Source organism: Hippoglossus stenolepis, chromosome 6 (assembly GCF_022539355.2).
Source record: "Hippoglossus stenolepis isolate QCI-W04-F060 chromosome 6, HSTE1.2, whole genome shotgun sequence".
NCBI classification, from domain to species: domain Eukaryota; kingdom Metazoa; phylum Chordata; class Actinopteri; order Pleuronectiformes; family Pleuronectidae; genus Hippoglossus; species Hippoglossus stenolepis.
Window position 1 is genome coordinate 14,644,714 of NC_061488.1, and position 23,613 is coordinate 14,668,326.

General features: G+C 41.6%; 2 protein-coding genes across 4 annotated transcripts in view; both read left to right on the forward strand.

Moving 5' to 3' along the window:
• The first annotated feature begins 6,325 nt into the window (after window positions 1-6,325).
• eno1a (enolase 1a, (alpha)) lies at window positions 6,326-14,658 on the forward strand. Of its 3 annotated transcripts, none has more exons than XM_035158973.1 (12): window positions 6,326-6,486; window positions 8,490-8,584; window positions 10,257-10,352; window positions 10,493-10,551; window positions 11,258-11,327; window positions 12,028-12,161; window positions 12,251-12,473; window positions 12,858-13,055; window positions 13,413-13,614; window positions 13,732-13,840; window positions 13,992-14,050; window positions 14,145-14,658. In XM_035158973.1, exons 2-12 carry the CDS (start codon window positions 8,500-8,502, stop codon window positions 14,206-14,208), a joined length of 1,299 nt encoding a protein of 432 aa, XP_035014864.1. In that variant the 5' UTR covers window positions 6,326-6,486; window positions 8,490-8,499; the 3' UTR covers window positions 14,209-14,658. The 3 variants fall into 3 exon arrangements, with proteins under 3 accessions (XP_035014864.1, XP_035014863.1, XP_035014862.1); XM_035158972.1 differs by lacking the exons at window positions 6,326-6,486; window positions 10,493-10,551 and adding exons at window positions 8,261-8,393; window positions 10,808-10,866; XM_035158971.1 differs by lacking the exon at window positions 6,326-6,486 and adding an exon at window positions 8,263-8,393.
• A 4,244-nt stretch (window positions 14,659-18,902) lies between these two features.
• rerea (arginine-glutamic acid dipeptide (RE) repeats a) overlaps window positions 18,903-23,613 on the forward strand; it is a 124,538-nt gene continuing 119,827 nt past the window's right edge. Inside the window, exon 1 of the mRNA XM_035159426.2 lies at window positions 18,903-19,175. The gene's annotated coding sequence lies outside the window, so the exon portion shown is untranslated. The remainder of the gene's footprint in view (window positions 19,176-23,613) is intronic.

Sequence of the window (23,613 nt, forward strand, 5' to 3'; positions counted from 1 at the left end):
GAGACGAGGACTGAGTGTGTGTGTTACTGTACTTATATCTTTGTGAGGGCCATTTTAGGCATAGACCTTTATACAGAGTGGGGACATTTCTGCAAAGTGAGGACATTTCGGCCGGTCCTCACTTTTTCAAAGGGCTGTTTAAGGGGTTAAGACTTGGTTTTAGGGTTAGAATTAGGTTAGGGTTAGGGTTAAGGTTAGGCATTTAGTTTGGATGGTCAGGGTTTGAGGGTAAGGGGCTAGGGAATGCTTTATGCCAATGTGTCACCTACTGAGATAGAAGTACAAACATGTGTGCATGCGTGTGTGTGTATGTGTGTGATTAAATTACAAAGTGATCAAAGGGCTCACCTTGATTTAAGCCTCTCATTGTTCCGTCCTCTCTGGCCTGGAGTTTACGACCTCTGTGCGACCTGCTCTTGATTGATACCAGTTATTTTTGTGTTTGGCCGTCGAGGCCTGAAGGCTGATAAAAATACTTTCAAACAAATGCATGTGCAGAGAACAGAGCTTATCTCTTTGAGTGAAGTGACAGGACGGTGTTTTCCACACTTACAGAAAATACGGCATCATTAAAGGGCCAAGGGCTTGATTCCCCTCGGCGCTTAACTACAGCATACAGCAGCAGTGCCAAATGATGCGATGCTGTCTTCTCCTTCAGTAAATCACTAGGTTTATCTTTGCCTTGAGGACAATTATAGTTGTTATGGTCTTTGGAAACTTAATGATGTAACTGTACCAGCCAAGAGCAAGCCTGGTAATTTAAAGACCACATATGGTGAGCTGGACGTATATGATTCACCTGCAGGTTGGATGTACAGTGTCCTGTGATGGTGCCTGTAACGAGGAACAACAAATGAAATTTATCGTAGTAATTTAATTATTAGTAAATTCATACAATACAATAAAAAGGCTGGATTCTGTCTCTTGAAGTTTATGAAGTTAGACTTTGGGTAAATTTGCTGGAGTATAGGTTAGTTAATATAAACAGGTGACTGCCCAAGTTCCCTTGATAGGACAACAACATTCCTAGATTTGTCCTCTATGTGGTTTCTTGCATTTTTATGAGTCAGATTAGAATCCATTACACTGAAGGTCACTTATTCCAATTTTTAAAGAATGTCTTTAGGAGAAAGGCTGCAAGAGCCTACCAGTTAAAGAGCTAGAGTTAATGAGGCGTGATGGAATCCTGCGATGGAGCCACGATAGCGACGCCCTGTCTGTACAAGCGCCCGGCCAATAACAAGTCAGTCTCAGCTGTCAATCATAATGTTTCACCTTGTTTTGATATCATCAAATAACTAATTAAGACCAAACTAAGCAGAAAGAATAACAATTAAACAGGCATCAGTGTGATAAGAGAAATTACGGAAATCATCTTATAAAAATGTTTATTTGACGTATACTCAGACTTTTGAGTTTGGTCCATGTCTCATCCTATAACATGGAGGAGGTAGGATTAAAACAGTCTATGGATCTTACCAGGGACTGGGAGGCAATCTTATTTTATCTTATCTTATCCTGTCCTGGATCTGTTCCCTTAATTGAACACCCTCCAAAATCAAATGACTTCTTTCTCGGCCCATATGGCACTCGTCCAACAAGTTTTAATAAGATCAGTTTAGTAGGTTCTCCGTAATCCTGCAAACAAACAGACAGACAGCGATGAGAATATAATCTCCTTGGCGGAGGAATAACCTGATTAAACAGTAGGCAAGAGGCTCAAACATGATAAATGACCGACAGCGCAGAGTAGTTTGCCTTTCTGCACGTGCTCCAACAAGGTCCTGGACTGAGCAGGATGTAAAAACAAAACGAATGATTTTTCATCTCCACCAAAGGAGGTCTGTGTTTCTGTGCCTGTCTGTTTGTTAGTTAGCAGGATTACTTAAAAACTTCTAAACCAACTTTTTAGAAGAGGTTTAGTCCAAGGAAGAATCTATTATTTTTTTTGGAGTGGATTTGAGCTATTCAAATGGTTTAAATGGTGCAGATGGACTGTTTGTAATAAAGCTTGTTTCAAGGTTTTGTGAAAAATGATTAACTTTGTAATTTGTCCTCTGTCTGAGACGATAATACAAGCTACCACACAAATCATGCAAATTCAGATATTAGGGGAACAACAATTAGGTTACACAGCTCATAGTTTCCCAAGTGATGTATGACAACATATTGATTGTTGGTATAGCCCTGTGGATCAAGAAAAAAAAAACACTGTACAAAAAAAACATGGTTGAGTTTTAAGTCTTTATTTACCCACAGTAAACTCAGCATGAAGCATGTGTCCAGCAACGCCCTGCTCCTGCATTTACACACATATATACCTGGAAGATGCCGGTGCCACAGTCTGAGTCACTGAACAGCTCTGCACTGCTATTTATGAGGACATGCCATGTGAAAAAATGCTGCCTGTAATGAATACATTTTGTCGACTCTGGTCTGAAAACTATACATATATGTGTTTGGCTGTCAAGATCATTGCAATGAAAATCAGTGAGGCAGAGAGGGAGGAGATCATCTACCTTCTAATTCCACTAAAGTCTGTCAGTCTGTGTCTGTATGTGGAACGACTATCTCGATAACCGTTCATCTTATTGGCAGTCTCTAACAGGTCAAAACCATGGATCAAGATCACTGCCAGATTATTTTATAATTTATATAATGTAATTTTTTTATGTCACCATATAGGACTGACACAGACATTCATGGGTGTCACTGGTGCTGATCTCCATCATGGCAGCAACATTCACAGAATCACTTCCTGTTTGGGGTTTTGTCAAATCCTCTCAGTTTGTTTTGTTCCATCCATGCTTTATATTTAGCTGAATTAGAGCTTTTATTTTTGAAAAGTTGTTAACTGGGGTCTGAATATTGCGTCAGTGGCTCAACAGATCTCTGAAATAAAAACAACAGGAGCTAAGTCAATCGTTCAGACTGATATGTAGGCCACACACGAAAACATTAATAAAGCTAATTCAGTTTCATTTGATCAAAAACATTGACTATAAAATCTTCACAGCAGATAAACCAGGTAGGATGAAAACAAACTCTCTGCACTATAGACTGAATATGAAAAACTCTGCACACAAACAACAGAAAAGTGAAAGTACAGTTTGAGGAGGACTTACTAAAACAAAGTTTGGCTAAATCCTTAGAAACCATGCAGTAGGGTAAAGGTCACTCACACCACTGCCATCCACGCTGCCTCACATTGTAATGTAACATCTAGGAAACGTTGGCTATGGGAAAATATTTTAAACTGGCTGACAGCAACATGCTACAACTCTCTTTTATCATTCCTCCTTTGCTGCTGCTGCCTTCACCAGCATTTTATGAACAGAGTGCCAGTGCAGCTGCCTCCAACCGTTTCACAGGCAGTCGTCAGGAGTAAGGCCAGAGAGAACCTGTCACACAGGTGACAGACATTTACCAGACACAGGCCAACTGTTTCCAGGCTCTGTGGTTAGCTAAGATAGCTGCTTATAAATGGCCTTGACGAAAGACTGAACTCAAACATAATTCATTACATCTCCGTCTGGTTTGTAGTTATTGGTTGAAGAAAGTATATTTACTCTGGTACAATTTGTTCTTTTCTACTTGACTTTCCATCTGATCAAATATGCAAAGAATATGATCAGCTTACAAAATGTGTATTGTTTTTACCCACCTCAGTGTTGCTCTTTGCAGACAATTTGGTATATCATTGTGTATTTCCATCCATAAATTCCATTTGGTTTCTTTACTGCAATGTCTACTGTATTTCATGGTATTTGTATTCACAGTATTTATCCTTTCTCAGTTTAAAACGTTGTTCTGATGCAGAGCAATATAGTTTTACCTTCACCAAGGAAATTTGAAATTTGTCTGCGTTTATTTGTCTGTTAGTTAGGAGGACAGATTACCAGGAAACTGGAAGGATATGGTATTGGTCAGGGAGGAACCCATATCTGGATCAGGGGGCAGATCCAGAAACATAGTTGCTCTTTCTTGTGCTTTTAAACATTTTCGTTAATTTTTCAGAGAACAATTAGTTTGGTGCAGATCCAAATCAAAATCTGTATCTAATGAATTTAAATGTGCTTTCACAAGGTAACTGTTGGGCCTTGGCGGAGGCATGCACTCTATTGAGTGCCATTGTAGTAGTCTGAGTATTTCTGATTTGTGGTTTAATTCTTTAAATTAGTTTTTTAAGAACAAAAGCGGGACCATATTGAAAGTGTACATTTTGTATACTTAGTTACTATAGGTTGTACATTTTAAAGACACAGATAGACCTGCACATTCAAATGAGTGAAACTTCATTAGAAAATATCTTGTTTTTACTGTACATCAACAGAGATCGTAAAGTGTAAATTTCGCTGGTGCAGAGTTCGACAGGGTTATGTCTACTAAAATCTTCAGGGGAGAAAATAATACAATTCATGTTGGCTTGCCTTTTTGGCACAAACTATAAAGATGCATCTAATGGCACAGACACGGAACGGATGAACTGCTTCAATACCTGTATTTAGTTTTTTGTTGTTTACTGTGTAGTGATTGATTTAAAATAATTTATTCGTTTGACTGCAAGTTGTGATGTTTGAGGGAAATATTTACTTTCATTGCATGAGTTTAATGTTTTGTGAGAGTTTGAGAACTTTGCAAACAGACTGTGTCATTCTCGACTTCTGCTGATGTCAGAGAGGACAAAGTGATTAAGCAATCGATAAAAACTGTTATCAGGAACTCGACCCTTATTTGGAAATGTCAGCTCAAGGCCCTTGATGTTGGGTGTGTGTGTGTGTTTTTCTTTTACTGAGAGCATGTGGACAGCAGAGGGCGCAGTAGGATGTAACACTGACTGTCTCAAGGTCACTGCAGCAGGCGTCCATCACACTTCAGCAGCCTGGATGCTGCACCGCACTGCGCAGCTGCATGAAACTGCTGTCGTGGGAATGATGAGAAGTCAGACGTCTGGGGAAACCCCCTTTTTTCTCATGTTGGGATTCATCACTGCAATGTCTGAATGAAAAGTCTCACTCTGTTCCATACTACGGTTTGATTATTGACACAGTGGTGTTCTACCCATGGGTACTGGTCAAAGTTAACCCAGTATTGCTCCTACACTTTTATATTTTTAAAAAGAATAAACACATATCTGCAACAAAATGAGCTTAAAATGTCAAAAGTAAAAGAACAAACTATGCAGCGTACCTCTTATTAGTGTATTATATCATAGTATGATGATTGTTGGTGTATATAAGCTGTAGTTCAGTGTTGTAGTAAGTCAGGGCGGAGCCAATTCTAGCTTCCTTCACTTCCTCCTGTTGTGTACTTGAATTAATAATGGTGCATCATATTTTATCAACAGGTTGATAAATTATTCTACTTTAATACTAATAATACATGTATTTAAAAAATCTACTTTACACAGTTATTTCTGAAAAGTAACCAATGCTGTTAGATAAATGTAGTGGAGTAAAAACTACGTTACTTCCTTCCATCATGTAATGGAGTAGAGGTGTAAAGTAGAATAAGAGGAAACCACTCAAACTTGCAGTACATGATTATATTAGATTATATCAAGTGTCATTTAAAAGCTGCAGAAACAACTTCTATTTTTTTCTATTTCTAGTTCTTCTTTTTTGTTAAGACTACATTTATTCAAAAAACTACTTAACACATTTAAAACATAGGATCCTCTTAGATCATCTTATGTTTTACAGTTATTCCACAGAAGTAACTAGTAACTGATGCTTTTAAGATACATGTAGTGGAGTAAAAACGGAATTACTTCCCTCTAATGTAATGGAGAAGGGGTATAAAGTAAAATAAAAGGAAACCACCTCAAACTTGCAGTACATATTTGATGTCCTTGAGAGGCTGTTGAAACAACTTGTACTCTTCCTACTTCTTTTCCACCAGTGTTTCCTGTGGCCATCTTCTGGTTTGCCAACCATCGGTCGAACACTTCCTGTTGGTTTGATTTGAAAATGAAAAGCAAACACGTCTCCATCGTCTGGTACGTGTTGAAATTCACGATGGGAAAACGTGACCGACAATTGTCATGTGACCAAACACCGCATAGGCTCTGCCTGCTGCTCTGCACGTACTCATTCCTGCGTCATCTCTCCGCATGATGCCCCCCCACCCCCAATATAAACTACATTACCCACAACCCGCTTCGAATTAAAAAAATAAAACAACGATCCCTCCCTGCACGGCCACACGGCCACACACACACACACAATCTTCTATCACAAGTGATGAAACGCCAAAAACCCGCATCCTCTTCATCCTCGACCCGTGAACGTGCGTGACTCCCCGTCTCGTCCGCCCATCCCCACCCGCATGAGTCAGCGCTCAGCCAATCGCGTCGCTCCCTCGCAACAGCTGCTTCCGGGTCTCCGTCCACTTATCCTCCGCGCCGGAGCGTCACGAGCGCCTTCTCTGCCCGTCCGCACGACAGACACACGCAGCACCGACCTTGCACACAGTGAAGGCCTGAAGGTAAAATTCCTGCTCCTCCGTTATACCTGTTATCCACCGTCCGCTACCAGCAAGCAGCTCCAGGCTGACGAGCTTCTGCTGTTTTATTCTCAGAGACTTTGTGTTGTCGTACGGGAAAATGCTCGTGTTGTGTAAATGTGTACACGGTGTTCTTCTTCATGCGCGACTTTCACCTCAAAGTGTCCTCGTGTCAGCTGATCATTCACTTTGCTCGTTTCCTGGGTTTTTATGCGATCCTCGGTTAATGGGCGTGTGTGTGTGTGTGTAGATTGTCGCCCTCCGTCTATTTTTAAACGTCAGCTGGCGAGATGTCACTCCATTTAGAGCTGCTGCTGCAGTGTGTGTGTGTGTGTGTGGAAAGGGGGCGTCAAGTTGCAGCCCCAACTTTCTAGCAGACAGTCGTTTCCATCTCCTAAAGAGCCATCATGAGGCCTTACAGGATGATGAAGATGATAAGAAGGATGATGATGATGATGAATGATGATGATGATGGTGTGGTGGTGGTGGTGGTGGTGGTGGTGGTGGGATTTCTCAGCCTCCTCTCGTGCTGCTTCAGGCTGATCTACCAGTTGCTTGCAGCAGACCTGAGGAGGGGGGTGTGTCCGACCGACAGAGGAAAACTACTGCATGAGGAGACATTATACAATCATCCGTGTTTCTCTTCCACTGGTGGTTTTATAGTCACGTCTCTGCCCAACACAGCTACAGAGGATGCATGCAGTTTACATGTAGTTTATTAAATCGTAATTAATATGCAATAATGATTTGATGGTTTATTCTTATGCAGCTCAATCCTAATTTACATGCCAAACATATCAAGTATCGACCTGGAATTATTTATTTATCAGTGGCTGCCATTTTGTGCCACCAGGTTACCTCCTTGCTTTCTAGTTGTAGCAATAATCTGGCAGCAAACACCTTTAACATGGAATAGAACTAGACTTAATGTGTTTGCAGTGTGTGCAGCTGCTGCCATGAGCCAAAAGCCTTAACTTAGAAGAAAAGATTTACTTTAAGAACTATCTATCAACTAAACTTCTGTGCCAAGGTCACATTATGTTCAGTATAAAAGAAAGTACTGCGCTTCAACACCAAATCTGAGTAGGCTGTAAAATATTTCCATTTAGCCCAAGTGTTTTAGTGATTTTACCTCTCGGCTGCAGCCGGTGGCAAGTTTCCACTTTTCAGGACGGAGGATTTTTCCATTGTTTCCGCTGTAGTTGCGCTGTAGCTCAGCTGTGGAGGTTGTTCTCAAAGTTCAGTCATGCACGTCCACAGTGGGTTGATGCACACGTTAGTTCGGGTGATTCAGGGCAAGTTAGATAAAACAAATGAAAATCAATAGCGCTGCAGGCGTCAGGGCCCGACAGTCTGGCTTCATAACCTTCTCTGACCTCCAGCGCTGGAATTTTGCAGAGATAACGAAGGCTTTGTGATATTAGACCACTACTAAGTCCTGTAATTCGTAAGAACACACTGACACGTGCACAAAAAGAACATTTACTTTGCAGAGCCACTCGTTTATCTTATCTTTTCATTATTGCTATCAGGTCTTCTTACTTAACTGTTTGACTGTGTTTTGCAAGTATTTTGCAATGCTGTTTTGTAATCTCATACATTAAGTCAACGATAGGAACTTGCAGAGATTTTTTTCATGCTGCATAAGCCCCGCCTCTCTGTGACTTATATCTCTGCAATCCTCCCCAGCTCACGTCATCTGCTCCGGGGGGAGGGGGCGGGGGGGGGGTGCACGGCCAAGATATATGTTGAATCAGAGGATCCATGAGCGGGTTCATAGCTTGGCTCAGTGTCTCCAAACTCCAACTGCAAATTAGATCACATTTTGTCTCAAGTTTGTCATTGAGCATTTCAAAATTCTGCCCACTCACTGCTGTGACTCACATTCAGTAAGTGACAGTGCAAGCTAACCAGCGTCTGTGTCCTCGGCCTGTGGAGCAGAACAGAACTGTACCGACCTCTGTTTCCTGTCGTTTCCTCTGCAGATCCAGAACCATGTCTATCCTGAAGATCCACGCTCGTGAGATTTTTGACTCCCGTGGCAACCCCACAGTGGAGGTCGATCTGTACACCAAGAAAGGTACTGTATGGCTAATATATACCCTTTTATATACTGTGACCGAGGCTGGCACAACTAGCTAGCCTGCTATAGAAGACCTTAGTTACAAATCACACTTAACTGTATGTACAACCATAAATCAATAACTTGGCATAAAACCAGCAGTTATATTCATTATTATTATTATTATTTTTTTGAATGTGAAAACTAGATAAGTAGTAGATCAGGGTGGTAAAGCCAGTGTGGCTTCCCTGTCGCCAGCTCCTTGCCCAGAGTGGATGAGATCAGATGGTGAATGAGTGAAAATAGCTCCTGTAATATCACACTGCCTCTACAGCATTTTGTTACTGTAATGGTTCCTGTGTGGAAGCACATGTTGCTCATACAGTTTGTGCATCGAGGAAACCTGTGAGTTGAGTTGAGAAAGTTAGAGGTGTCAGGTAAATCAAACCTTAAGTGTGTTTTCCTTATCTAACTGTAGATTACATAATCTGCAAACAAATAGCGGTGTTCTGTTTAGCACGTATTGAGTTTATTCAATTAGCTAATGGCCGGGCTGTGATTGAAATGTCTGGCGAGCCGTGTCTGTTCCGAGAGCAAAAACAAAGGAACAGCTCAACCCAGTGCAATGTCCAGAGAATGTTAATGAATAAACCTGAATGAGCATTGACATGGAAGTAAGAGGGACAGGCTCCACTGCCTCTAATGCACTGGCTGTACTCTGCAGGCCTAGTGTTGGATGGGCGTGAGGTGCTCCAGTTTACTGTAAACGGCACCTTTACCCCTTGTTTTTTCTTTTCTGACAAGATTCCCTTTTAAGTCCTCCAGGCGTGTGTTGGCAGCAGCGGCGCAGACTGAAGCGAGCGTGCTGCAGCTATGAGCACGTCTGCCACAGGAACTGTATGTCTTCTGCTGTGTTATGTAACCGGCTCGCCACACGGGCACAGGGATACTAGAAAGCCTCCTATGCTTGTTGCTGGAATGATGTAATTTCAGTGGCTTTTATTACTGACTCTTTGGTTGTTTTTATTTCATAAAGCAAGTATAAAATGTTTATAGCCTGATTGATTGCTCCCAGCACCTCCTCCTCCTCCTCCTCCTCCTCCGGCTTCATTTCCTGATGCAGATGATGTGTTAATCCTGAGCTCCAGGTTTTAACAGCAGCTCTGTCCTAAATCCCCTCAGACTCGCACCATCCCTGCCGGTCCACCGAGCAGACCGAATGGATCTTTGCTCATCCCCTCAATTCCTCCTCACTTGGGTGAATCCAAAATGGAGGCCCTTTCATTGTTATGGGCCTGGCCGCTTGGCATCCTTCCACAAATGCACTGCACATGCTCAGTTGGCAGCCCGTCCTTCCCCTGTTACATAACAGCCAGTACAACTTTCACCACACATTCTGCATTTCTCATAAGCTGAACACAGAGGGCATTTCACTTGTTGATGCTCCTTGAATATGAAGAAGGTCGTCCTGTGCTAAAAGTCCCAAAGAACGTGTTTGTGTTTGCAGAATTTGATGTATGAATATATATATAGTTATCACAGGAGGTTGGTTTTAATGGTAATGGCTCATATAATAAAATTAAATTGAAACATTTTTCAAACTGCAGTGTGTGCTTTGCCGGCTTTCCTGGACACGACCCAGCACTTTACGAAATGACAAGTTCCAAAACGCCCTCTCTGTGTCTTCAAGGTCTTTTCAGAGCTGCAGTGCCCAGCGGTGCTTCCACTGGCATCTATGAGGCTCTGGAGCTCCGTGACAATGACAAAACACGCTACATGGGCAAAGGTAAGGCCTCTGTCTTAATTTCCCCCTTTAAACTTTCCGACTTTATTCTGCTCTCATGTTTATGTCCTTTCAACACTCCCGTCTGTCCTCATCTCTTACTTCCTCATTTCCACCTCCTCCGTCTCTCTTCCCTCTGTTAGGAGTCAAAAGAGCAGTTAAATATATAAATGAATTCTTGGCCCCTGCATTGTGTAACCAGGTAAATAAAGTGGGGAGTCACATGATGATGCTTTGACATATCAGCAGCATGAAGAGTGGAGTTTGCCTTTGGAAACTAACCCTGGCAGGCATTCACAGATGTTCACCGATCTAAAAAGAAAAAATATATATTATTTTTTTTTTTTTCACATTACACCCTCCTAAGATCGGATGGTTGCTCTGTGGTCATCTGTGTCGTCTGCGGCTGCATGGTGTTCTTCTTTCTGCATCAGTCACGGTCTGCTTGTCCCTTGCAGGTGTCTCAAAAGCTGTTGATCATATCAATAAAACTATTGCACCTGCACTGGTTAGCAAGGTGAGCCCATTAATTGTTTGATTAATATTACTATTTCATTTTTAATCTCGGTCGGAACTCTGGTAAAAACATTAGTAGCTCTGGCAACAGCAGCATGGACAGTCTGCCAATGACTAACTGTACAGTTGTGGAACAAGTGTTAAGATGTGGCATCAAACTGACACGTTGAGCAGCTGTTTGAGTATTTTACTCTGACCTCGTTTTGTAATCTTGGAAATTAACGGTTGTATTAACAGCAGAGCTTCAGTGGTTCTTTAATAATTCTGAGATGCTGTGATTATCCTAACATTATTGTGTGTTCTTCTGAACTAACGAGTTAAAACTAAAAGTGTTAAGTCTTTTTTTCATATCTGAATGTACAGTGTAACATGTGATATTGTGTCTAATCCAGAACGTGAGTGTTGTGGATCAGGAGAAGGTCGACAAGCTGATGCTGGACATGGATGGCACAGAAAACAAGTGTAAGATGCTACTTTAAGTTGAGCTTAGTGATCTGAAATGTATACAATTCTGTCTACTGAAATAAACAGTTAACTATGAAACAATATCTAATTTTCAACATAAATGTATCCATGATAATTGGGTGTATTCATGTCCAGTGAGCAGAACTGTTTGGTGGATGTACTTTTTACATCAACATATGAAGTATCTAATTGCCTATTTAAATTTGCAGGATAAATTTGCACCTTAATTCTGATGGATACATTTATCCACCATGTTCTGCATTAAAAATTGTGTCAACATTATATATAGCACATTTTCCCACAATGCAGTGCTCTGGAAAAGGGCCATGAAACGTGTGTGAGAAATCCCAACATACTACTCAGTGTCTGTTAAGCAGGTAGAACTGAATGAAGGAGTGATTTTGGACACTTAATTTTTCAATTAAAATATGTTCCCATATTCATGGGGGTTGGTAAATTCGGATATCAAAATAGATTGTTTTCAATAATGAAATCATGGTCTTTAATAAAAAAATTCCACATAAACACCAATAGCCGTTCATAAATTGTGTTGTCATGCAACAGAAAAGTCAGAACTTTATTATTTCAAGATCATGAGTTACTGATATAAATAATATAGACATATTAGAAGATAATAATATTTCTTAAACGTAAAAACAAACAGTATAGTGAAATATTTGTGTCTGTCCTCCCTCAGCAAAGTTTGGTGCTAATGCCATCCTGGGCGTGTCCCTGGCTGTGTGCAAGGCTGGTGCAGCAGAGAAGGGCGTCCCCCTCTACCGCCACATTGCTGACCTGGCTGGCAACCCTGAAGTCATCCTCCCTGTCCCTGTGAGCATGATAGTGCAGTTACCACAGGCTTTTTAAAGTCTCTTTAATACCATTATATTCAGCTGTGATTCCTCTCTGCTTCCCGTCAGGCTTTCAACGTCATCAACGGCGGCTCCCACGCTGGCAACAAGCTCGCCATGCAGGAGTTCATGATCCTGCCTGTGGGAGCCAGCACTTTCAAGGAGGCCATGCGTATCGGTGCCGAGGTCTACCACAACCTGAAGAATGTCATCAAGGAGAAGTACGGCCAGGACGCCACCAACGTAGGAGATGAGGGAGGCTTCGCCCCCAACATCTTGGAGAACAAGGAAGGTGAGTGGAAATGTCAGAAAGTCGTAAAAACTCTTAATTACAAGCCAATAGAGTAAAGATCCATCTGAACAAAGTACTTATTTTAAGCAACACTTAATTGGAATTGTTGCTGTGTGCCTTGACTCGTCCAGACTGAGTGTCTTGAAAGCAGAGCATTCCCAGGGAAGTGCTTTACTTATCATCTCACTCTTGGCCTGACATATGGTTTCTAAATTAAGGCCTCAGCTCAGCACCGAGTGCTTTGACTGTGACTCCAGTGTCAGGCCAAGATACTGATATGGCAAATGCCCCAGTGGAGCAGAGTAGTCAATGGTGACTCATTTGTGAAAAGGTTGTGATTGATTGATCACATTTTTCTAATGTAGCGTGTTGTTCTCCTTTCAGCCCTGGAGCTGCTGAAGAATGCCATCGGCAAGGCCGGCTACACTGACAAGATTGTCATCGGCATGGACGTGGCTGCCTCAGAATTCTACAAGGGCGGAAAGTATGACCTGGACTTCAAGTCGCCTGACGACCCCAGCCGCTACATTTCCTCTGACAAACTGGCTGACCTCTACAGGAGCTTTGTCAAAGATTACCCTGGTGGGTTTTAACACATGGTCTCTGATTTACGTCTGGAAAAAGTTCTGTTGCAGAGGTCCATTTAGTAAGGCAGGAAAAAAGGCAAATCATGAAGGACTCTGACCAAGCGAATGAACATTGTTAGCAGCTATAGCAGGAAGCTATTTCGAGCAAAGAAGCTCTAAAAATCCATGGTACAGCTGCTTGTAGAGCATGTAACCGCTTGTTTCTGCTGCCCCCGGGTGGCCAGAAATCTCAGTTATTGCAGATTTAAGGTGCAAATACTAACCATGGACCAAAAATGTCTATTTGAAACAATTCTAATGTTTTTGATCTATGAACTATTGTAACATATCTCTCTCGTCTCCTATCTAACAGTTGTGTCCATCGAGGACCCCTTCGACCAGGATGACTGGGAGGGTTGGTCCAAATTCACCGCCAGCACCAGTATCCAGGTGGTGGGCGATGACCTCACCGTCACCAACCCCAAGCGCATTGCCAAGGGTGTGGCCGAGAAGGCCTGCAACTGCCTGCTGCTTAAAGTCAACCAGATCGGCTCCGTCACAGAGTCCCTGGAGGCGTGAGTGTCCACAACAGAGCAGAGCCGTCACGCTTTGTTGCCAAAATCTCAAGAGAGTAAATAAAGCGTCAGCCGACCTAACAGGGTTTTACCTTTTGTGTGTTTTCTTTTTTTCAGCTGCAAGATGGCCCAGAGTAATGGCTGGGGCGTGATGGTCAGCCATCGCTCCGGAGAGACAGAGGACACCTTCATTGCCGACCTGGTGGTTGGTCTCTGCACTGGACAGGTAAAACCCCAACTGATTAATAATTTGAATCTATTCATCAGCTTGGTGTCATCCGTGTAGAGACTTTTAAAGCTGACTGTGACTGTATCCCAGGTGTAGATTTTCTTACATCGCATATTTGGTTTTTAATGTCAATAATCATCTCCTCCAGATCAAGACAGGTGCACCTTGCCGATCTGAGCGCTTGGCCAAGTACAACCAGCTGCTCAGGTAAGTTTGACTTGTGTGTTCATTGCTCAGTATTGCAGCTTGTCACAGGCTGTAGATCCAACCGTGTTAATAAACTTTAATCTCTCTCACTCAGGATTGAGGAGGAGCTTGGCGACAAGGCCCGTTTCGCTGGCCAGAACTTCAGACACCCCATCTGAGCAAAGTCTTCCTCCCTGGGGCTCTCTGTGTTCATCGCTCACGACTAACGCCCACACATTTAGGCCACACTAGGTCACCTGCCTTGTCTGGAGAGAAGATTGAGAGAACACAGCTGAAAGCCAAGGTCCAAGTCTGTGGTCTGTGGCGTGTAGAGGCTACAGTACATCCCCTAGTCCGACCTCAGTCAGGCTCATCCGCAAACTATGCTTTTGCTCCGGATTAGTGTTGGTCCCTATGTTTGTGTCTGTGTAACTGTGTGAGAGATTCTTTTGTTTAGCTTCTCGTGAGTTGTTGTGATTCTTGGTCCTCTACTTGAGCTACTGTAACTCTAGTATGGCTCTGCCTCGAGCAGTGGTAAAAGTACTGTATGTGCAATGTGTCGCATCTGACAAGGTCTCGTGCTGCTGTAAGCGTTGAAAGAAACCTGTATTAAACAATATAGTTTGAAATGTTTTGTCCTTTTTTTATCGTCATGTTGATCATTTTACTATGTGTTTTGCTTTTAATCTTCAAATGTGAGTTTCTTAATGAAATTGATTAATCAAACTAGATCTGAAAGATAAAACCAAGAAAAACATTTAAATTCTCTAATTAAATTCTGCAGTTTGCTCACTGTAGCGCATAAATATTACTATCAAGTTTAAAAGCTTTCTTTCAGAGTCTTCTTGCAGATTAAGGGAGATATCTGCAGTAAATGATGTCCTCCTCAGTAACTGCTCCTCTCTGTTTGTGTGTGTGATGTAATCCGAGTGTCACAGAAAGGCAGAAACATGAGCTCCGTGCTCTGGGGCGCCATTTCTGTCCCCGGGGTAAAAGAATCCAGAAGTTCTATGCGAGCGCTGTTTTTGTGCTCGGTGTTGCCAAGATAAATGAGTCTATTCGCGGTGGTTTTGTACCACAGGGGACTGCCAGCTGGGCCTGTGCCACACCAATTCACTTTGTGTGAGCCCTGTCTCAACCTGCCTCCATTGTTTAGCCTTCACCAAGGAGATGTATTACAAATCACTGACACAAAGGCACTGCACATTACATATTACAGAACCTGGGGAGTCCTCTATCAGCTGCTGCAGATTTCATTTAGCAGCAAATGGGTACAGGCTAAATCTCTCTTACACTTAAATGATTTAAAATGGTTTTCCTGAAAGTTAACCCTCTGTCAGAGTAAATCTGTCTGACTTGAAAATTGATAGTGTGGCTCACAATGCATGGGTCTCTCCAAGACTGCAATGCTGATTTTTTTCCTTTGTGGGCTGCGCCATCTAGTGGTCAAATCTGTGTAATAAACCTGTCTGACATCTTCCTTATAGACAACAATGAGCAGCCTTATGACCACCTAGAGGTTTTGCACCACAAACACAGAACTCCCTTGACTGGGCTTCATCAGAACATTGTTATTGTTGATGTTACTGTCAATATAAAAATAAAACAATATAAGGCCCATAACAATACAACAGCAAACCATTGAACAGGCCATGTCAAAGACAGCTCCTGCAGATAAGGCACCAGATGAACTAAAGGTGATAAATTACACCATTTGAATTTAATTTAACAAAATATCTTTTACTGTGTCAGAGGAGCAACTCTCTTTTCAGTGTAGTTTACTTTAATGGAATAACTCCCAAATCGCTCAAACAGTTTGATGCCTGTCTGCCTCTCAATAAGTCAAATAAGTCAGAGAGTGAGGGTCTCAGCTCCCTCATGACTTACACTACATGTTAAGCATCACTCAAACATAAACTTTTGAATTAAAAAAATACATTTTAAACATGCAGGTCAATACTGCACCTCTACATCCCTCCTCAATCCACAGAGGTGTAGGAAAAGGTGAGGTTCAACCATTGATCTGAGATACCACAGATATGTAATGTACATGGGCCGTTTAGCACAACTACGTTTGAATTTTGATCTATTTTGTCATATTGTTCTTTTCCTGTTTTGCTTTGTACTCAATCAATCAATCTATACATTTTTACTTGTATAGCCCATATTCACAAATCCCAATTTGTCTCATAGACATTTTTCGCTGTATGTTTTATAATGTAAAACATATATTATATACATGTTTTCAAGGGTTGTGCAGCAAGGTTCGTGTAGACTGTATCCACCTGAGTAATGTACAGAGTATTGCACTACATAATATTGTAGGGCTGGGCAATGGAACAATAACAATAATAACCACAATATAATTTCATCAATAGCGATATAACAAAAGTCCAATTGATATCAATTGATCTTAGGTTTATGCAATGTGTAAGCACAGTGAAGAGATATAACTCATAATTAATCTACCTCTAGTTGAGTTTATTTAAAACGTGTAGATCCATAGCAGAATAGATTTTTTTTTAATGAATAAATTATAGAATAAAGCACAATAATATACAATAAAGTCATCACACTTTATAAATAGAGACTTTTGTTCCAGAATTTCCAAAAAGAAGATCAATTCCTTGTTGTCTCGGTGAAGGCCTTTAAGATCACGTTTTTTCAGTCAGTTTGCCGAAACATAAAATTCCTCAGCAGAGCATGAAAGGTGGAGACATTACCATACACAAACATGAGGGTGGCACTTTTCCATCAAGAAATGATAATGTGACCTTTATGGTGATCATTACTGATATTGACTCATGTGAATTTTTTATCTTGATATAAGTGACGGCATCTGAGGCAGAACGACGATGATGGGAAGCAATGGTCGGACCAGTGGAGGTTGGCTGCAGGGTTTTATTGCAACATTCATGATCAGGTTTCTCAAACAGCTGGGAATCCATGGACAAGTCCTGCACCGGACCATAACACAACCATCACATACTGCAGAACGCTGCAGGCAATGACTCTGGGTCAGGAGGAAGACATCAGGGACACACACCCACTTTCAGATCTGATCAGTCTATGGTGGGTCTGCCTCAGTAGAGGGTGTCATGTGATTAAAAGCCCAAAACACCCGATGACTCTAGGGTGCAAAACTGATGATACATCTGTTGATAATATCTGCTGGTGGTTGGTAACTTATCCTCAAGCTCGTGTGGAAGACCTTCAACCGTACGAAGGATATTCACCATCTTGTCCTATTTTAAAAACTTTGGCTTTAAGACCAAGCCTTATGACATTACCCCCATCATACAATAAATAGCAAAGCTATGGGTCTCTTGTCTGTCACTATTTTCTTTCCAATATTTATATTTATGTTCATAGTTTATTCAATGTGTAATAGTTATTATATATGATTTAGCCTTGAATCGTATTGGTTATCTTATGTTTTGTTTCTGGAGACAGGGAAGAATGATTAAAAGTCAGCGCTCAGCTTGAATCTGTTACGTTAAAAAAACACAAATCAATTCACAAATCTTGGTGTATAGTCATAGACTCAGACGTTGACTTCAACAGCCACATTAACACAATCACAAAGTCATCTTATTACCACCTTGTGAACATATTGAGGATTAAAGGACTTATGTCTGATTTAGGAAACCTCGTACATGTATTTATCTTCAGCCGACTCGACTATTGTAATGGTGTGCTCACAGGTCTCTCAAAAAAAAACGATCAGAAAACTGCAATAATTCAAAATACTGCTGCTCGAGTCCTCACTAACGCCAAGAAAATGGATCATATCTCTGCAGCTCAGAGATGTTTACCTTGACTCCATGTCAGTCAAAGAATTGACATAAAAAACTTGCTATTTTTGTGGAACACAGCCAAAACACTTGATGATGCTTAGTTGCACAACTGAAGTTATGTCCTTAACATCCCCTGGTGGCCACTAACACCCACTTACATCTATTGTGCAGAAGACCTTCAAACGTACAAGGAATATTCACCATCTTGTCCTATATTCTAAAAGAATTAATCGTAAATTGTATCAATTATTGTTTTTTTCTTTGGATTTACATCCTCTCTACAGAGGCGGCCATGTTTTTTACAGTAGCCCAGACTGGACAAACTAAACACCTTTTGAGTTTTTATGACAACTGAAGCTACCACAGGTTCTCTGCCATGTTTGGAAGGGGAGGGTGAGGTGAGGGGTATTCAGCTGCACCATGCAACTTCACCACTAGATGTCACTAAATTCTACACACTGAACCTTTAAATCAAATTACTCCTTTCTTACATGGCACTTTTATGTTCACACTTTTGTCTCTTGCTTTATTTTATTGAGCATTTAACTCTTTCGATTTCTTTTTGTAATGCTTCTTTTGTCTATTGACTAATGTTGCTTTTACAATTTGTTGTGATGCCTTTTACATTATAAGCAAAGCACTTTGAATTGCCTTGTTGTTGAAATGAGCGATACAAACAAACTTGCCTTATCTGCTTTGCAGTAGTTCACCCAGACATGTCTCTCTAGTTTCCTGGGCTCACTGACAGTCCAGATATTCTCTGGCAGTGTCACCGGCTTTTAAAGATGAAGGTAGAACAGGTGTTTTCACAGAAAGTGGGTGTGTGTGTGTGTGTGTGTGTGTGTGTGTGTGTGTGTGTGTGTGTGTGTGTGTGTGTGTGTGTGTGTGTGTGTGTGTGTGTGTGTGTGTGTGTGTGTGTGTGTGTCTCCCTCTTGGTGGAAGTTCCCAGCTTTGACCAGTGGGTGACGATATTTTACCGGTTGAACTTTGAGTACCCCCCAACTGTTCTCGCCCCAAGACGAAGAAGGATGCTGTCATGCTGAGTGCCTCTCACACACACACACACACATACACACACACATACCAGTCAGAGCATCCCGGCAGCGATTACTCCCTCTTTATTCTCAAGTCCATCATTTATGACAGCATTATATCAAACGTGCTCGGCTCCGGTGTGGCTCCATAAGAGCAGATATACAGGTGGCACTGCAGCTGCTCCGCTACTGTAGTGGCGACACTTGGCTAACTGACGTTGGCTAATTGCTGCTGCTGCTGCTGCTGCTATTGTTTGTTGTTGCAGCAGTCTCCCATCAAACACACCACAGATGTTGTAGATCAAGCTCTCCAAGGTAAGTGCTGTGAGCTCTATCCAGTCTTTGCCTTTGACGTTCACCAGCAAACGAGGGAGAAATGACAAACATATGAAAGGGGGGATACTTTGTTAGCGCACGGTTGTTAAACGTGCAATCTCTCTTGCTAGCCATTAGGCTAATTTGCCTATTAGCATCAGCTAGCTCGTTAGCTGATAGACTTGCTTGCCCCTTGCTGTTGCTGGTTAACACGACCTAACGTTAGCGGCTAGCGCCAGTGACTAGCATTGATTTGGGAATGCCAGCTAGGAGCAGTGTAATGTCTGGATACAAACAGTCCGCTGACACCGGTTAGCGCAGGACACATGCTACACACACAACATGAAGTTCATTGTATGAAATGGCTGTATGGTTTTAACGTGCTCGTGTCCTTGCAGCACCTCGCACCAGGCGTTTTCCCCCAATTTGAATCAGCTAAGTGGAGTGTCTGTGTTCCAGGGAGTAGCCTGAGCCCATTCAGCTATTGTCATTAGCTCAGGGAAACGTTAGCTGCTGTCTTTGTGTGCTCCACTTGTGCTCAATTATTGTTTACTAGCTTCCAGTTTATGACCTTTTATGAGTCAGGTGTGTGCTGGTTTCGAACAATGCTAACACCGGCTAACCCTCTGCTGGTGACTAGTAAATCAAAGATGCGAGGCTCCTAAAACCCTCACAGCAGCATTTGTCAACAAATACAAGCAGCAGAGACACTTTTCTGTTCACCTGCCAGACTTGAGTAGTTTAAAGCATCAATGTGGTACTGACTATGTAATGTACAATTGTAGTGGTGTTTACTGGGATTTTGTTTTAGTAATACAGGGGAATATTAACTTATCATGATTTGTAAGTTTGGAAATAGTAAACAGAGGCATCACTGACTTTCTTCGATCATATAAAACATATATAACCTGTCCTTTTTAAAAAAAAAAAGAGCCACCATCAGTGGTGTCTGTCCAGGTTCATATCTCTACCTTCATAAGGCAGAGCTGTTTCAAGGTAGTGATTCATTTTTATTGAGCGATTTATGAATCACCTCTGACTTGTTCACTTTCTTTCTGCCTTACACACACAACATACCCTCGCACAATCGTGTTCGTCATAATAAGTAATGATTGTACTCTATGCTCAATAAAGAAATGAGGGAGAATCATTTGTTTTGCTGCACTAATGCCAAGCGATGTTCAGTCCACTGAAAGACTGTATTTTAATGTGAGAGCCACAATATTAGGTGGAGTATAAGAAGATCTTTACTCAAATATCTGTTGTAAATCATGGATATGTTAAGTTTACATAACATATCCATTATGTTTAATTTATGTAAACAATCAAACACGGACAGAGCTTTCTACTTTGTCTCATAATCGCCACCTCTTTAGACCCACTGATAATGATGTCACGGTGCAGCGAGAAGTCACTCAACTTAAAATCAAAGTTCATATTCACATTATGCACGATCATCATGTCACACTCCAGGGTTTAGTAACAGAGGGTTACACGTAAACCTAAGGTCAGAAATATTTTCTGAGTACTGCAGTGTTCTTTTTGTCTGTGGGGGAAAAATACCAGAACCTATTCAATCAAACTTTACATTTCCCTGGATAAATTATCACTATCGCTTTTGATTAAAACTTTCTACCTCCATACATCTTGCATTATGGCACATTTAATTATAAAGTGGCTTTCACGTCTGCTTGTAGCTTAGTGGTTAGTGTATTTAGATTTTCCTTAACTGCCACTTAGACTGTGAGACTTGCTAGGTTAGCTTCCAGTCGACTGCCATTACAGGCTATACGTTGATTACTGCTTCAGTGCAGCTCTCACAGAAAAGCACCTTAATGTTTGTTTTATGGTTTTTGTAGAAGGAGAATTTTCTTTAGGATCAGCCAAGACAATCTTTTCAAAATGGTTTAAAACAGAAGATTTGTGGAGGTCATTTTTTGTTTTGATTGTTTCATTCATGATATTCTAAGGTCCTTTTGTATGGCTCTGGTTGTATAAATGTGCAGAGTCCTTATTAAATCCACATGAACCAGTCACTTCAGTGGTCAGAGGAAGTGGGGATTTTTTCGGTTTGAATCTCAAGAGCTGCAGATTCAAAAATGACTTTGAATCACATCTCCATTGATACACTCCCCCTCCATTAAATGTCGATCTAGCTCAGTGGCTGTGGAAGCAGCAGAGTAATGATAAGAGAAGTGTAATAACCCTGCTCTTTTCCTTTAAAGTGTAATGTATGTGTGAGTAATGGCAGCTCTCTGTGAGTTATATGTGGCAAATTGAAGGTTTGACGATGCTAAGGAAAATCCCCTTTCGCAGCTCTCTGACATCTCTTTGTTGGATGATTTGTCAATACACATGCTCAGGAATTCAATGTTTACATGCTGCGCTCGAACGGCGTCTTGCTGTTTTTCACCTAGATGCTGTCACTACATTTTTCTTTCACCATGAATCGTCATGAAAGATGATTGCCCTTTGCAATGCCGGGGTCTAGTTTCAGAATGACTTCATGATACTAAGGCACTGTGGCATAATGTTGCCACATTGTAAGAGAAGGTGCTTTTCCCTGTCATCTCTGTGGCTAGACTGACTTTAAAAAAGACATTTAAACTTAAGGGAGGTTTTTGTGTTTCAAAGAAAAGTGGTTAGGCTATTGTGTTGCTCACTTCTGTTTTGTTCAGGGGCTTTATAAACTGAATGTTGGCAGGAGAGGGAGGTAAGATGTGAATATTCTGCTTTCTAGTATCAACACAGGAAGCGATTTACCATCAAGCACCTTATGACGTCAATGTTGTTATCAGATGCCTTGTATTTATACTCTCTTGACTATGCATAGTCGCTGCAGAGGGGAGGTCATGGACTATAAAAGGAATCAAGTGGATAAACTGATTTAGCTTTTTCCTTTACAATGCTAGATATCAATTTCATTGCAAGATATCTGGCTGTTACATAGAAAATGAATGCTCTGAACAAAGGAGCAATGTTCGCTCAAAGACCTCTTGATGGGCCATTCAAGTGCTGTATATTCATTAAAAATAACAATCTGTCAGCACTTACTGACAGCACGCACAGTGAGCCAAGCTCTCTTTATTGTTCTCCGAAGATGTTTTTCAGTTCCTGTGCCAAGAGCTGGGTAATTGGCTGTAGCAAAGCCTTGCATGTGTTGTTTTAAGATATTGGACTGACACGCACAGGGCACACTGGCAGAAATGAGGCAAGCCACCCCCCCACCCCTTCTTCCTCTTCCTGGCTTATCCCAGCCAGTCAAGGGGAGCAAGATGCTGGTGGATGTGTTTTTGTGTTCTTTGACAGCTTCCCTTCACCCCTCATAAGAGGAGATCCAAGTGTGCTGCATTATATCTCATCTTTGTTTGATTCAGGCCTAGCGCCGCAGCTCCACAATTGTGCCAAGGAGATAGTATCGGCAAGCGCTATCTGTGTTAACAATTGTGAGCTGTCTTGCCACATATTGCTGGTGGTATTTGATGTACTAGATGTGATCAAATCTGTTTCCTCTGCGAGCTCAGTCACGGCGAAGTTTGTCTCACTTTATCCTGCATACGCCGTACGTGTCTTGTTGGGCTGGCTTGGCATGGATTCACATCTTAACTAATCAGACACATTGCATTTTGTGTTGTTGCCAGCCTCTCTGCAGGTCCTCAGCAGGTACAAGAAAAACAAACTTCTCTCCATACTTTCCATATTTCCCTTGTTCAGTTTTGTATGTGGGTTTGAAGCGATCAGACTGTAGAGTGTTGCAATTCGCCAAGTTTCTGTGTCCTCTGTGATTTATGTACATATGTGATTGTACAATGGAGTGTGGAAACTGGAAAAGGGGGGCTTGGCTTACATTTGTTAGAGTTGTGAAGCAATGGGAAATGTTGGACAATGAACACATTAAATAGTTGTGATGATAGTCGCACAGCTGACTTTTTTCATCACCCGTGTCTGGGAGTCTTTCACATTGTTACATAGCTCATACGTCAGATGAGCAGTTATTAGCTAAACACCTTAGCATGCAGACAAAGCGTATTTTCTCGGTATTTGGCAATGATGGGCTGATAATAGCACTTAGTCAATTACGGTGCCATAAAACACAAATTGAAAGTGTTCAAAAATAACAGTCAGCCATTTGCCATCTCGGTTAAAGAGGAAAATGAAATGGTGTAGGATCAGCTGGCTGGCCCCCGAGGAGAGAAAGGGGAAAGAGAGATGAGCAGGAGGAGGAGTGCTTTGCTGCTGTGTGTGTGTCAGTGCTGATTAGGTAAGAGATTGCCTCATGTAATGACACGGCATGGCGCTAGTGGTGCAGAAACACAAACAATGCATGCCAGTGTTTTACTGCACTCGCCCCCTGCAGCTGCCTGCCTGAAGATGTTTATATAGACGTATACGCTCTCCCTAGAATATTTCAGTATCTTTAGATGATGCCCCTTTTTTC